Source organism: Periophthalmus magnuspinnatus, chromosome 8 (assembly GCF_009829125.3).
Source record: "Periophthalmus magnuspinnatus isolate fPerMag1 chromosome 8, fPerMag1.2.pri, whole genome shotgun sequence".
Taxonomy (NCBI): Eukaryota; Metazoa; Chordata; class Actinopteri; order Gobiiformes; family Gobiidae; genus Periophthalmus; species Periophthalmus magnuspinnatus.
This window is the reverse complement of record NC_047133.1, coordinates 11,277,760-11,290,081: the sequence shown is the minus strand read 5'-3', so window position 1 is coordinate 11,290,081 and position 12,322 is coordinate 11,277,760. Positions and strand designations below refer to the sequence as shown.

The following is a 12,322-nucleotide window of genomic DNA, read 5'->3' as shown; positions in this document are numbered from 1 at the left end:
TCCCTATTTCTGCTTTTATTTCTTTGATCTTTGCATAACTCCACCCATTAAAAAGAAAAAAAAATGCAATAATTTAAATCTCACAGGCAATCTTCAACTTTGTCGTAGTCATTAATAAAGTTCCTTCCTTTTCACACAGACCATCACACAAGACATTTCAGGCTCTTGTCAAAACCACATGAAGAGATTTGCAAAAAGTGCCATTTGAAAAAGTCACCAGAGGGTTGTAGTTTATTCTAATATTTTCAAAAGTCAAATATATTTTACTGCTATCAAAATATTATTCCCTTCTTGAGAAAATCCAATTTTTCCAATTTTTCAAAATGGAGGTATCTGGTTTTGCAATTCATTTAAAAATGTATATAAAATAGATTATAGCTTATTTTGTCCTGACCTGTGATATGGTATTACTGAGTCATATTTGCGGAGGGGAGTCAGAAAGGCATCTGGTGAAAGCTAGATAGAATTTTTTTTTTTTTTTTTTTTTTTTGACTGTAGCAACTAAACACATTTTTCATGTGTGACATGGAGCTGTATAATTTCAACACAAAATTAATCATTTTTACACATTTATGAGAGTAAAAATATACAAAAAGATGGACAAGAGTAAGTTGATTGAGGTTCTGGTTACCTTCAGAACATCTGAACATCATCACCAGCCATTTTCATTGGAGTCCTGTGGTCAAAATAACTTTTTCTAATTCACTGTATTGACACATTTTTTCGTACATTCATCTTCTGTCGCTTTCTCCAATTTGATGGTTAATTTTATTATGTTTGAATACTCATTTCCATTATTAATATAAGTTTGTCAAAACTTGAACAATAATTGTATTGTGTTAATACAATGTATTATTGAAAGAGGATGTTGATACCACGAGTCCAGCTGCAGTTTGTCTAATCACATTAGTGATGAGGAGAGTGTGAGCTCCCCCTCTGGTGTCTACAGTGAATAACATGTAGATATGTTTTTGGAAAGCTTTAGATTTACTTTGACAGTGCCTCCTGAGCACAGTAGTACACTGCAGTGTCTCCAGGCTGCATGTTCTGTCCATTCAGATTCACTGTTTTGGTTGAAGTATCTACATTTAAGATAAGATATGCCTTTATTAGTCCCACAGTGGGAAAATTCCAGTAATGCACCGCACAGTTCAAGAACAGCAGGAAATTGCATGGTAACATGCAATAAAACAAGATAATAGATAATAGCTTAAAATAATTTTAAAATAAACTTAAAAATAAACTAAAAATAGACTTGAATGTAACACACTGTTTCTTATTATGTACAAAAGAGTAACAGTGCATCATATAAACAGAATAAATCTCAGTAAAGTGACTTCAGTAGATTTACATGGTATTCAGTATTGCAAATGGGTATAATTGAATGACACATGTTCAGTGTTAACAGTGTTCATTGTACAGTCTGACAGCAGCAGAAATAGAAATGACCTTAGCCAGGACCCTTTATTTATACTGGACTTCAGTGAATCTTTCCGTCCGTCCAGAACAGTGATGTCCAATCCACTCCAGGCCTTTCCCAGCAAGCTGTCTGATCCAGTGTGTTCTGCAGCTTCTAAAAGAGTATGAGACAGTACAGGAGATGGTGAGAGTGTGTCCTGGCTGCACAGTCACAGAGGCTGGCTGTGTCAGTGTCTCACACTTCACTTGTGTCTTTATTGTCCCAATGGGAGCCAGCAAATGCATCTGATGACAACATGCTGCAACTGCATGGGCAGATTTTTCATCAAAGTTGCATTTCTTAAAAGCTCAAATGTGTCTTTCTGAGATGGATTTATCAAAAACAGTTTAATAGTTTAAATAAAATGACTATGCTCTTTGTAATACAAGTGACTGTGTGAATTTAAAACAAAACAAAAAACAGAGAACTTAATGCAAATACAACCACAACATTTACAAATACAATCTATTCTGAAAAGAGGAAGTTAACACCTCAAGTCCAGCTGCAGTTTATCAAATCTTAACACATGATTTCAGAGGTGTGAGAGCTCCTCCTCTGGTGACTACAGCAAATAACAGCCTTGTGTGTTTTTGTACATCTTTAGATATACTTTGTGTGACTGTGGATACCGAGCACAGTAGTACACTGCAGTGTCTCCAGGCTGCATGTTCTGTCCAGTCAGAGTCACTGCTTTACTGGAGGAAACGGCATTTATACTGAATTTGGTCTTTAGTGAATCTTTGATGTACAGCGTGGATGCTTCTCGATGATATCCAATCCACTCCAGTGTTTTCCCAGCAGGCTGTCTGATCCATGCTGTGTAATGACCTCCAGATGTAATAGCATAAGACACAGTACAGGAGATGGTGAGAGTGTGTCCTGGCTGCACAGTCACAGAGGCTGGCTGTGTCAGTGTCTCACACTTCACACCTGTGAAGAAAACAGTGTGAAACAGTGAGTGTGATCCAGTCAACAGTCAGCCATATTGAGTCAGTCAAACTCACTGTGTCCAACAGCCAGCAGCAGCAGCACACACACACTCCTCATGGTTGGACTCATGCTGTTCTCATGGAGACAACTCCCTATTTCTGCTTTTATTTCTTTGATCATTTGGTTAACTCCGCCCATTAAAAAAAATTATGAAATATTTAAAATCTCACTGGCAACATTCAAGTTTGGTATAATCATCAGTGAGGCCAGTTCAGTAAAAGAGACTCCTTCCCTTTCATAAAGGCATCACAGGAGACATTTCAGTCTCTTGTCATTTCTGACTGGGAAAGTGCACAGACTGTGTGGCAGCTGACAGGGAGGGTGATTTTTTGAAATTCAAAAAAATTTGTAAAACTCAATTGATACTTTGCAGTGACATCACACTGGGGGTGTTTTAAATGTATCTCCAATGTTCTTCTTTATAGTCAGATTGTGTAAAAATATAACACAGACTAAAGTCTAGTGAAGCCTCAGACAGAGCAGAGCCTACAGTTAGCATCACACTCTCAGTGAATGTTGATGACATCAGCTGCAAAGTATCAGTAGTTGTATTGGGCAGTGAGGATTGGTGTGTTGCACATTTTTTATATAATTTGGAATGAGTTTCACTGTAGGCCGACGTCACATAATGTTTTATTCATTCATTATTTCCCACATTATTTCCCATGTTTGTTGTTGTGTATTTGTAGTCAGTCAAATGGGAATGAGTCCGTGGGCTACTTGCCTGTTTATATTGTATGTTCTTTAATATGAATTGTCCTGTTTATAAAGACATATAACAATGATAAAAAAATACTATGAAAAAATATGGAGTCAGTGAGGTTTCAGTGAAAATACTTTTTATATGTACAATCCCACTGTGTAATGCCACATGAGATACTATTACACATCTGAGAAACCAATAGGAGCGTCATAATAAAAATATATTGATAAAAGGGCAGTGAAAAAGGAAGGTAAAACCACAAGTCCAGCTGCCTCTAACACTTACTACACGTTTGGCACAAATATTTCCCATCATACACTGCCCCCTGGAGGCTGTGCTGGTTTATGTACAGCCTCTTAATAAAGTCAAACCACCGTGTATCCAGCACAGTAGTACACAGCAGAGTCCTTAGGCTGCAGGTTGGACAGTCTGAGAAACACCAAGCTTTTGCCATTGTCTCTGCTGATTTCTATGCGTCCTTGAAAGCTGCTTGCGTAGATCGTCTTACTCGCATCGTAATAAATGAGCCCCAGCCATTCCAACCCTTTTCCTTCAGCTTGTCTGATCCAGTGCATCCCGTAGCTACTAAAGTTAAACCCGGCTCCACTGCAGGAAAGATTGAGAGACTCCTGAGGGGTTTTGAGCACCGGAGAAGAGGGAATGGACTGGAGGATCTGGCAACTCACATCTGACAAATAAAAACAAGTTAAATGCACACACATTTCACACATATTGGATTTGTGGAGAAATGAACTCACAGGGCAGGGTGAGCGCCCCCATCAGGAGGACCAGTGTGTTCATCATCATCAGACTGTGTTAAAAAGGATGTCTCTGTCACTTTATAACAGTAGACTCTAAGGAAACAATATTTACATGGGGCTGTGGAGAGGAGGGGTTTGTGAGGTTACTTCAAAGTTATGGACAATACAGTTTCCTGGACACAACAAGTAGAAGCAAACCTGGAAGAAACAATCAGCTCCTCTAGTGCCAAGACATGAGACTACACTCTAGAAATATATTGCATCAGCACACGGTGTTGTGTTTTTAATGTTCTGCTGCAGTTGTTTCACATTAATTCACTTGAGTCATGAGTTTGCCTAATGAGGCTGTGTGTACAAGCAGTGTGTCTAGGCGTGTTTCAAAGTTTCAAAGGTTCAATCCACCTTGTGTTTGTGAATCGCTGTTCTGTTTATGGACATGGTGACACGTGGTGAAAATATCATATTGTTCATAATGCAGAGGTGGCACACAGATGCACTCCTCCTGTGTTCAACTCAATTAACACAGAGGACTGTACCCAGACATGACCCAAGTGCAATGTTTGTGAAGGAATATGCACAATACACACCAAGAGGTTCATTGTGATGTGACTCCCTCCTTTTCATTCTAACTATCACAGTTTATTTCAGGTTCTCCTCAAGAGAGAGATGACCCATGTGTTCCCGTTTTTAAATAATTTTTTATAAAAGTATAGTACATCCAAGAGTATTTCTGTATTATGACTGACTCACTTTCATTATTAAAGTGCCATGACCATCACTGAGACATGTTAAGTATTACCAAATAGACTCCCTCCTTTTCATAGTAATTATCAGATAAGGCATTTCAGGTGTTCATGAAAATGACATGCACAAGTGATCTCTGTGTTTGCCTGAAAGAAGGAAGATGACGCCACACATCCAGCTGCAATTAAACAGGTCTTAACATATTATTATCTTACTGATGTGAGAGCTCCTCTTCTGGTGGCTATAGTGAATAACACTGGTGTGTTTTTGTACCAGCACAATGTTTATATTTATAAAGAGAATTTAAATTTTCTCCCAATATTTAATCTTGTAGTTTATCTCCACTAATTTTATCATCTATGTGTTCAATTATAATTTTAAAGGCAAACTAAACATCTGTGCCAGAGGTTACTCCATCTACAATCAAACTGGTGATGCTGATTCGCAACACAGAGCCAACGCTTGTGGGCTTGTGGAAAGATAAAACTTCCCAAAACTTTTTAAACTGTCTTGTTAGTAATTAGTTTACAATATTACTATTTACTGATCAATATGCAGCAGCGTACAAATATAGTCTTCAACCATGCTATTTACCTATTTTACAGATCTTACATAACACTAACCATTAATAAATGATGTCAGTGCTGTGAGAGCGCCTCCTCTGGTGACTATAATAAATTATATTATTTTCTTTATTTCTTTATTTGTTTATTTGATTGGGACAGTGCATGTTAATGACCATACATGACAAAAGCACGAATGTAAACACGCCGGATTGTAGCCATACAGCTAATTTCCATCCGTAGTCCCATGGGTCAGGGTCACAGGGATCAAAAATACAACAACAATAAAATTTACATTAAACAATGATCAGGCCTTAAATACAGTTTTCAACCATACAATCTTACAATCTTAGTCACTTTGCACAAAACTCCATTAACATTCACTCAGCTCATTATCCAGACCCACATGCAGCATACAATACTAAAACGGTCCATAAAGGGTACACAATATATAATAAAGAGCCTCTCACCTAGTGTGTGCAAGTTTGGTTTGCCCAGAGCCAGTTTTTCAGTTGAGCCTTAAATGAATTATATGTTGGGCACTCCCTCAGAGTTAAAGGGAGGCTATTCCACAGGTTCCCACCTCAGACAGACAGGACCATCTGACCAAAGGTGGTACGTCTGTGGGGTATGACCATATCTCCTCTGGTGGAGGCTTGTGTGGTTCTTTGTGTGTTTTCTTTACTCTTGATAAATTCTTTTATTGGTGGAGGAGCGAGAGAGTGCAGAACTTTATAGATCAAACATGCTGATTTTAGATTGATCGTGTTTTGAAAATGCAGTAATTTATATTTGTACAGAATATGGCAGTGGTGATGTGACAATGATTTTTTGTCCAGTGTTTTTAAAGCTTTTTTGTAGAGGCTCTCTATGATTTTCAGAGATGTGGGGCATGCGAGTGACCATGTAGTGAGACAGTAATCAATATGTGAGATGATCATGGAGTAAAAATACATTTTAGCTGCTTGCAGTGTTAAGTTATTTCCACACAAGAGTTTTTGTACAGCTCTAGATATACTTTGTTTGACTGTGTCTCACGAGCATAGTAGCACACTGCAGTGTCTCGAGGCTGCATGTTCTGTCCACTCAGTGTCACTGTGTCACTGTGTTAAGTGTATAAATTTATACTGAACTTGTTGATCAGAGTTTCTTTGATATACATCCTGCATGGTGACCTTCAATCCACTCCAGGCCTTTCCCAGCAGGCTGTCTGAGCCAGTGTGTTCTGCAGCTACTGAGAGAGTATGAGACAATACAGGAGAAGGTGAGAGTGTGCACTGGCTGCACAGTCACAGAGGCTGGCTGTGTCAGTGTCTCACACTTCACACCTGCGGAGGAAACAGTGTGAAACAGTGTGTGTGACTCAGTCAACATCCATCCATCCATCCATTTTCTTCCGCTTATCCGGGGCCGGGTCGCGGGGGCAGCAGTCTAAGCAGGGACTCCCAGACTTCCCTCACCCCGGACACGTCCTCCAGCTCCTCCGGTGGGACCCCAAGGCGTTCCCAGGCCAGCCGAGAGACATAGTCCCTCCAGCGTGTCCTGGGTCTTCCCCGGGGCCTCCTCCCGGTGGGACATGCCCAGAACACCTCCCTAGGGAGGCGTCCAGGAGGCATCCTGAGCAGATGCCCGAGCCACCTCAGCTGGTTCCTCTCAACGTGTAGGAGCAGCGGCTCTACTCCGAGCTCCTCCCGTGTGACCGAGCTCTTCACCCTATCCCTAAGGGTGCGCCCGGCCACTCTGCGGAGGAAGCCCATTTCAGCCGCTTGTATCCGCAATCTTGTCCTTTCGGTCATTACCCAGAACTCATGACCATAGGTGAGGGTAGGAACGTAGACTGACCAGTAAATCGAGCTCCTTCTTTACCACAACGGACCGATACAGCGACCGCATCACTGCAGACGCAGCACCGATCCGCCTGTCAATCTCCCGCTCCATCCTTCCCTCACTCGTGAACAAGACCCCGAGATACTTGAACTCCTCCACTTGGGGCAGAGACTCACCACCCACCCGGAGAGAGCAAACCACCTTTTTCCAGTCGAGAACCATGGCCTCAGATTTGGAGGAGCTGATTCTCATCCCAGCCGCTTCATACTCGGCTGCAAACCGCCCCAGTGCCTGCTGCAGGTCCTGGCTCGAAGAAGCCATCAGGACAACATCATCTGCAAACAGCAGAGATGAAATCCTGTGGTTCCCAAACCAGGCCCCCTCCGGCCCCTGGCTGCGCCTAGAAATTCTGTCCATAAATATAATGAACAGAACCGGTGACAAAGGGCAGCCCTGGCGGAGTCCAACATGCATCGGGAACAGGTCTGACTTACTGCCGGCAATGCGAACACAGCTCCTGCTCCGGTCATACAGGGACCGGACAGCCCTTAGCAAAGAGCCCCGGACCCCATACTCCCAGAGCACCCCCCAAAGGACACCACGAGGGACACGGTCGAATGCCTTCTCCAGATCCACAAAACACATGTGGACTGGTTGGGCATACTCCCATGAGCCCTCGAGGACCCGATGGAGAGTATAAGCTGGTCCAGTGTTCCACGACCAGGACGAAAACCACACTGCTCCTCCTGAATCCGAGGTTCGACTATCGGTCAGATTCTCCTCTCCAGTACCCTGGAATAGACCTTACCGGGAAGGCTGAGGAGTGTGATTCCTCTGTAATTGGAACACACCCTCCGGTCCCCCTTCTTATACAGAGGGACCACCACCCCGGTCTGCCATTCCACAGGTACTGTCCCCGACCGCCACGCGATGTTGCAGAGACGTGTCAGCCAAGACAGCCCCACAACATCCAGAGACTTGAGGTACTCAGGACGGATCTCGTCCACCCCCGGAGCCTTGCCACCGAGGAGCTTGCCAACCACCTCAGTGACTTCAGCCAGGGTGATGGACGAGTCCGCCTCTGGGTCCCCAGTTTCTGCTTCCTCCTCGGAAGACGTGACAGTGGGATTGAGGAGATCCTCAAAGTATTCCTTCCACCGCCCGACAACATCCCCAGTCAAGGTCAGCAGCTCTCCCCCCGCACTGTAAACAGTGTTGGTGAAGCACTGCTTCCCCCTCCTGAGGCGTCGGACGGTTTGCCAGAATCTCTTTGAGGCCGTCCGATAGTCCTTCTCCATGGTCTCCCCGAACTCCTCCCAACCCCAAGTTTTTGCCTCTGTGACTGCCCGAGCCGCGGCACGCTTGGCCCGCCAGTACTCATCAGCTGCCTCAGGAGTCCCACGAGCCAACAAGGCTCGATAGGACTCCTTCTTCAGCTTGACGGCATCCTTTACTTCCGGTGTCCACCACCGGGTTCGGGGATTGCCGCCACGACAAGCACCGCAGACCTTACGACCACAGCTACGAGCAGCCGCATCGACAATAGAGGTGGAGAACATGGCCTACTCGGAGTCCATGTCTCCAACCTCCCTCGGGATCAGGGAGAAGCTCTCCCGGAGGTGGGAGTTGAAGACCCCCCTGACAGAGGGCTCTGCCAGACGTTCCCAGCAGACCCTCACAATGCGCTTGGGCCTGCCATGTCTGTCCGGCTTCCTCCTCCGCCAGCGGATCCAACTCACCACCAGGTGGTGATCAGTTGACAACTCAGCCCCTCTCTTCACCCGAGTGTCCAAGACACGCGGTCGGAGGTCAGATGACACGACAACAAAGTCGATTATCGACCTCCGACCTAGAGTGTCCTGGTGCCACGTGCACCGATGGACACCCTTGTGCTCGAACATGGTGTTTGTTATGGACAAGCTGTGACTAGCACAGAAGTCCAATAACAAAACACCGCTCGGGTTCAGATCGGGGAGGCGTTCCTCCCAATCACACCCCTCCAAGTGTCACTGTCGTTACCCACATGGGCGTTGAAGTCCCCCAGGAGAACAACGGAGTCCCCGGTTGGTGCACTGTCTAGTACCCCTCCCAGGGACTCCAAGAAGGCCGGGTACTCTGCACTGCTGTTTGGCCCGTAGGCCGACACAACAGTGAGAGACCTGTACCCGACCCGAAGGCGCAGGGACGCGACCCTCTTGTTCACCGGAGTGAACCCCAACACGCAGCGGCTGAGCTGTGAGGCAATGAGCAAGCCCACACCAGCCCGCCGCCGCTCCCCGCGGGCAACGCCAGAGAAATGGAGAGTCCAACCCCTCTCAAGAAGTTGAGTTCCAGAGCCCAAGCTGTGCGTGGAGGTGAGGCCGACTATATCTAGCCGGTAACGCTCAACCTCCCGCACAAGCTCAGGCTCCTTCCCCCCCAGTGAGGTGACATTCCATGTCCCCAGAGCTAGTCTCCATGTCCGGAGATCCGGTCGTCGAGGTCCCCGCCTTCGACTGCCACCTGGATCTCTCTGCACCCGCCCCGCATGGCTCCTCCCGCAGGTGGTGGGTCCATGGGAGGACGGCCCCACGTCGTTCCTTTGGGCTGGGCCCGACCGGGCCCCGTGGGGAAAGGCCCGGCCACCAGGCCGAGCACCCACCCCAGGCCTGGCTCCAGGGTGGGGCCCCGGTAACGCCAGTCCGGGCGACGTAACTGGCCTTGATCTTTTCCTCTTCATGTTGGGCTTCTGAACCGCTCTTAGTCAGACCCATCTCCCAAGACCTGTTTGCCATGGGTGACCCTACCAGGGGCATGAAGCCCCCGACAACATAGCTCCCAGGATCATTCGGGTGCTCAAACCCCTCCACCATGTTAAGGTGGCGGTTCGGGGAGGGGAAGTCAACAGTCAACAGTCGGCCATATTGAGTCAGTCAAACTCACTGAGTCCAACAGTAGCAGCACACACACTCCTCATGCTGTTATCATTGGGACAACTCCTTTTTTCTGTTTTTATTTCTTTGATTCATTTGCATAACTCCACCCATTAAAAAAACACAGACCATCACACAAGATATTTCAGTCTCTTATCAAAACCACTTGAAGAAATTTGCAAAAACAGATAATTGCAATATAACACTCATCGCAGGGTTGCAGTTTATTCTAATATTTTCAAAAGCCAAATATATTTTACTGCTATCAAAATATTGTTCCTTTCTTGATCAAATCCACTTTACATTATTGTCATTGATAATATCTAGAAAATGGTACATTTTTTATTGCCAAAACGGAGACATCTGATTTGGCAATGCAACTCTTCACATTTACAAGTGATTTCTGACTGATTTTGGAGAAGAGCAGGGGGGAAAGTGCACAGTCCTGGGGTGCTACAGAGTTGATTGTTGGACTGTTCATAATGGCCTTACTCAGTTGCACATGCACAACATGGAAGAATAGTTGGATTTTTAAATATAACATAGATACTAGTTTCATTTGTCCTGACCTGTGATATGGTATTATTAATTAATTCATTTCAATTTCATATTTTAATTAAAACAAATTTCAAATGTGGTATGGGCTGCATAATTTCAACACAAAATCGCCATATATACACATACACTGTATAATAAATATGCAAAAGTTACAAAAGAGGAAGGTGACACCACACACCAGTTGCCGTTACACAACCTTTAGAAAATGATTTCAATGTGAGAGCTCCTCCTCTGGTAGTTAAAGTGAATAACAGCCTGATGTGTTTTTGTACAGCTCTAGATATACTTTGTGTGACTGTGGATACCGAGCACAGTAGTACACTGCAGTGTCTCCAGGCTGCATGTTCTGTCCATTCAGAGTCACTGTGTTGCTGGAGGAATGCTCTATACTGAATTTGTTGTTCAGTGAAGGTTTAATTGTAGCTGTACATCCTGCACAATTGTGTCCAATCCACTCCATTGGTTTCCCAGCAGGCTGTCTGATCCATGCAGTGTAGTAGCCAGAGTATGAGACAGTACAGGAGATGGTGAGAGTGTGTCCTGGCTGCACAGTCACAGAGGCTGGCTGTGTCAGTGTCTCACACTTCACACCTGTGGAGGAGAGAGAGCACAATATTTAGGATCAAACTGTGCTGTTTAGTTGTACCAGAGTTTACTGATGTGAACAGAGACTTACAGGATCCAGCTGCCAGCAGCAGCAGAAGAGCTACAGACAACATCATCAGTGTGGAGTGCACTGTCACACTCTCACATGGGCCTTATATAGACACACAGGAGCACAGCAGGAGTTTGTATTCAAACTAACAGGGAGGGTCATTTGTGAGAAACTAAAAATAAAATATATGTTTGAGCATGTTTGTGAAAATATCTGTGGTTATTTTTGAACCGTGTCACATCTGATTGTTTTTGTTGATGTTGAACTTGTTTTGTTTAACATCAGAACTTCTGATCATCATCATCAGCTGTTTTCACTGAAGGCCTGTGATCACATGAAGCTTTTATTAATTTTCCTGTACTCTCTTTTTCTTCTGTTTGAGGTTGTGTGTGACTGCACATTTTTGACCTTATGGAAGTATACTGACTATACTCTCAAAACATTCAATTTCTCTTCATTCATTCACAACAACCTGGACACAAAGAGGAAAACTTGGAAGAATCTTGGAAGAAACAATCAGCTCCTCTAGTGCCAAGATAAGAGACTACACTCTATGAATATAATGCTTCAGTATATTGTGTTGTTTTGTTTTTAATGTACTGCTATAGTTGGTTTATATTTATTCACTCATATTTATTCACTCAAGCATATATGCTTGCATAAGCATAACAAAAACAAATTATAATAATTATTATTAAAGTAGGAGGTTTCAGATTCATTGACCTGTTGTGTCTTTATTGTCCCAATGGGAGTCAGCAAATGCATCTGATGGCAACATGCTGCAACTGCACAGGCAGGTTTTTCAGCAAAGTTGCATTTCTTAAAAGCTCAAATGTGCCTTTGTCAGATGGATTTATCAAAGACAGTTTAAAAAGTTTAAATAAAATGCATATGCTCTTTGTAATACAAGTGACTGTGTGAATTTAAAACAAAACAGAGAACTTAATGCAAATACAACCACAACATTTTCAAATATTGTATTTATATTCTGAAAAGAGGAAGTTGACACCTCAGGTCCAGCTGCAGTTTATCAAATCTTAACACATGATTTCAGAGGTGTGAGAGCTCCTCCTCTGGTGACTACAGCAAATAACAGCCTTGTGTGTTTTTGTACATCTTTAGATATACTTTGTGTGACTGTGGATACCGA

General features: G+C 44.0%; 1 protein-coding gene and 1 gene segment (V, D, J or C); both read right to left on the bottom strand.

The window, feature by feature from the left end:
* Positions 1-11,236, bottom strand: part of LOC117375009 (immunoglobulin mu heavy chain-like) — a 103,389-nt gene extending 92,153 nt beyond the window's left edge. The window contains exons 1-2 of the mRNA XM_055223584.1: positions 11,194-11,236; positions 10,823-11,108 (exon numbers count right to left, since the gene is read on the bottom strand). Of these exons, the coding sequence (XP_055079559.1) occupies positions 10,823-11,108; positions 11,194-11,236 (329 nt within the window). The remainder of the gene's footprint in view (positions 1-10,822; positions 11,109-11,193) is intronic.
* On the bottom strand, positions 3,479-4,050 carry LOC117374754 (immunoglobulin heavy variable 3-33-like). The segment is given in 2 exon segments: positions 3,479-3,840; positions 3,911-4,050. Coding segments are annotated over 2 exon segments (372 nt in total).
* Positions 11,237-12,322: the final 1,086 nt, after the last annotated feature.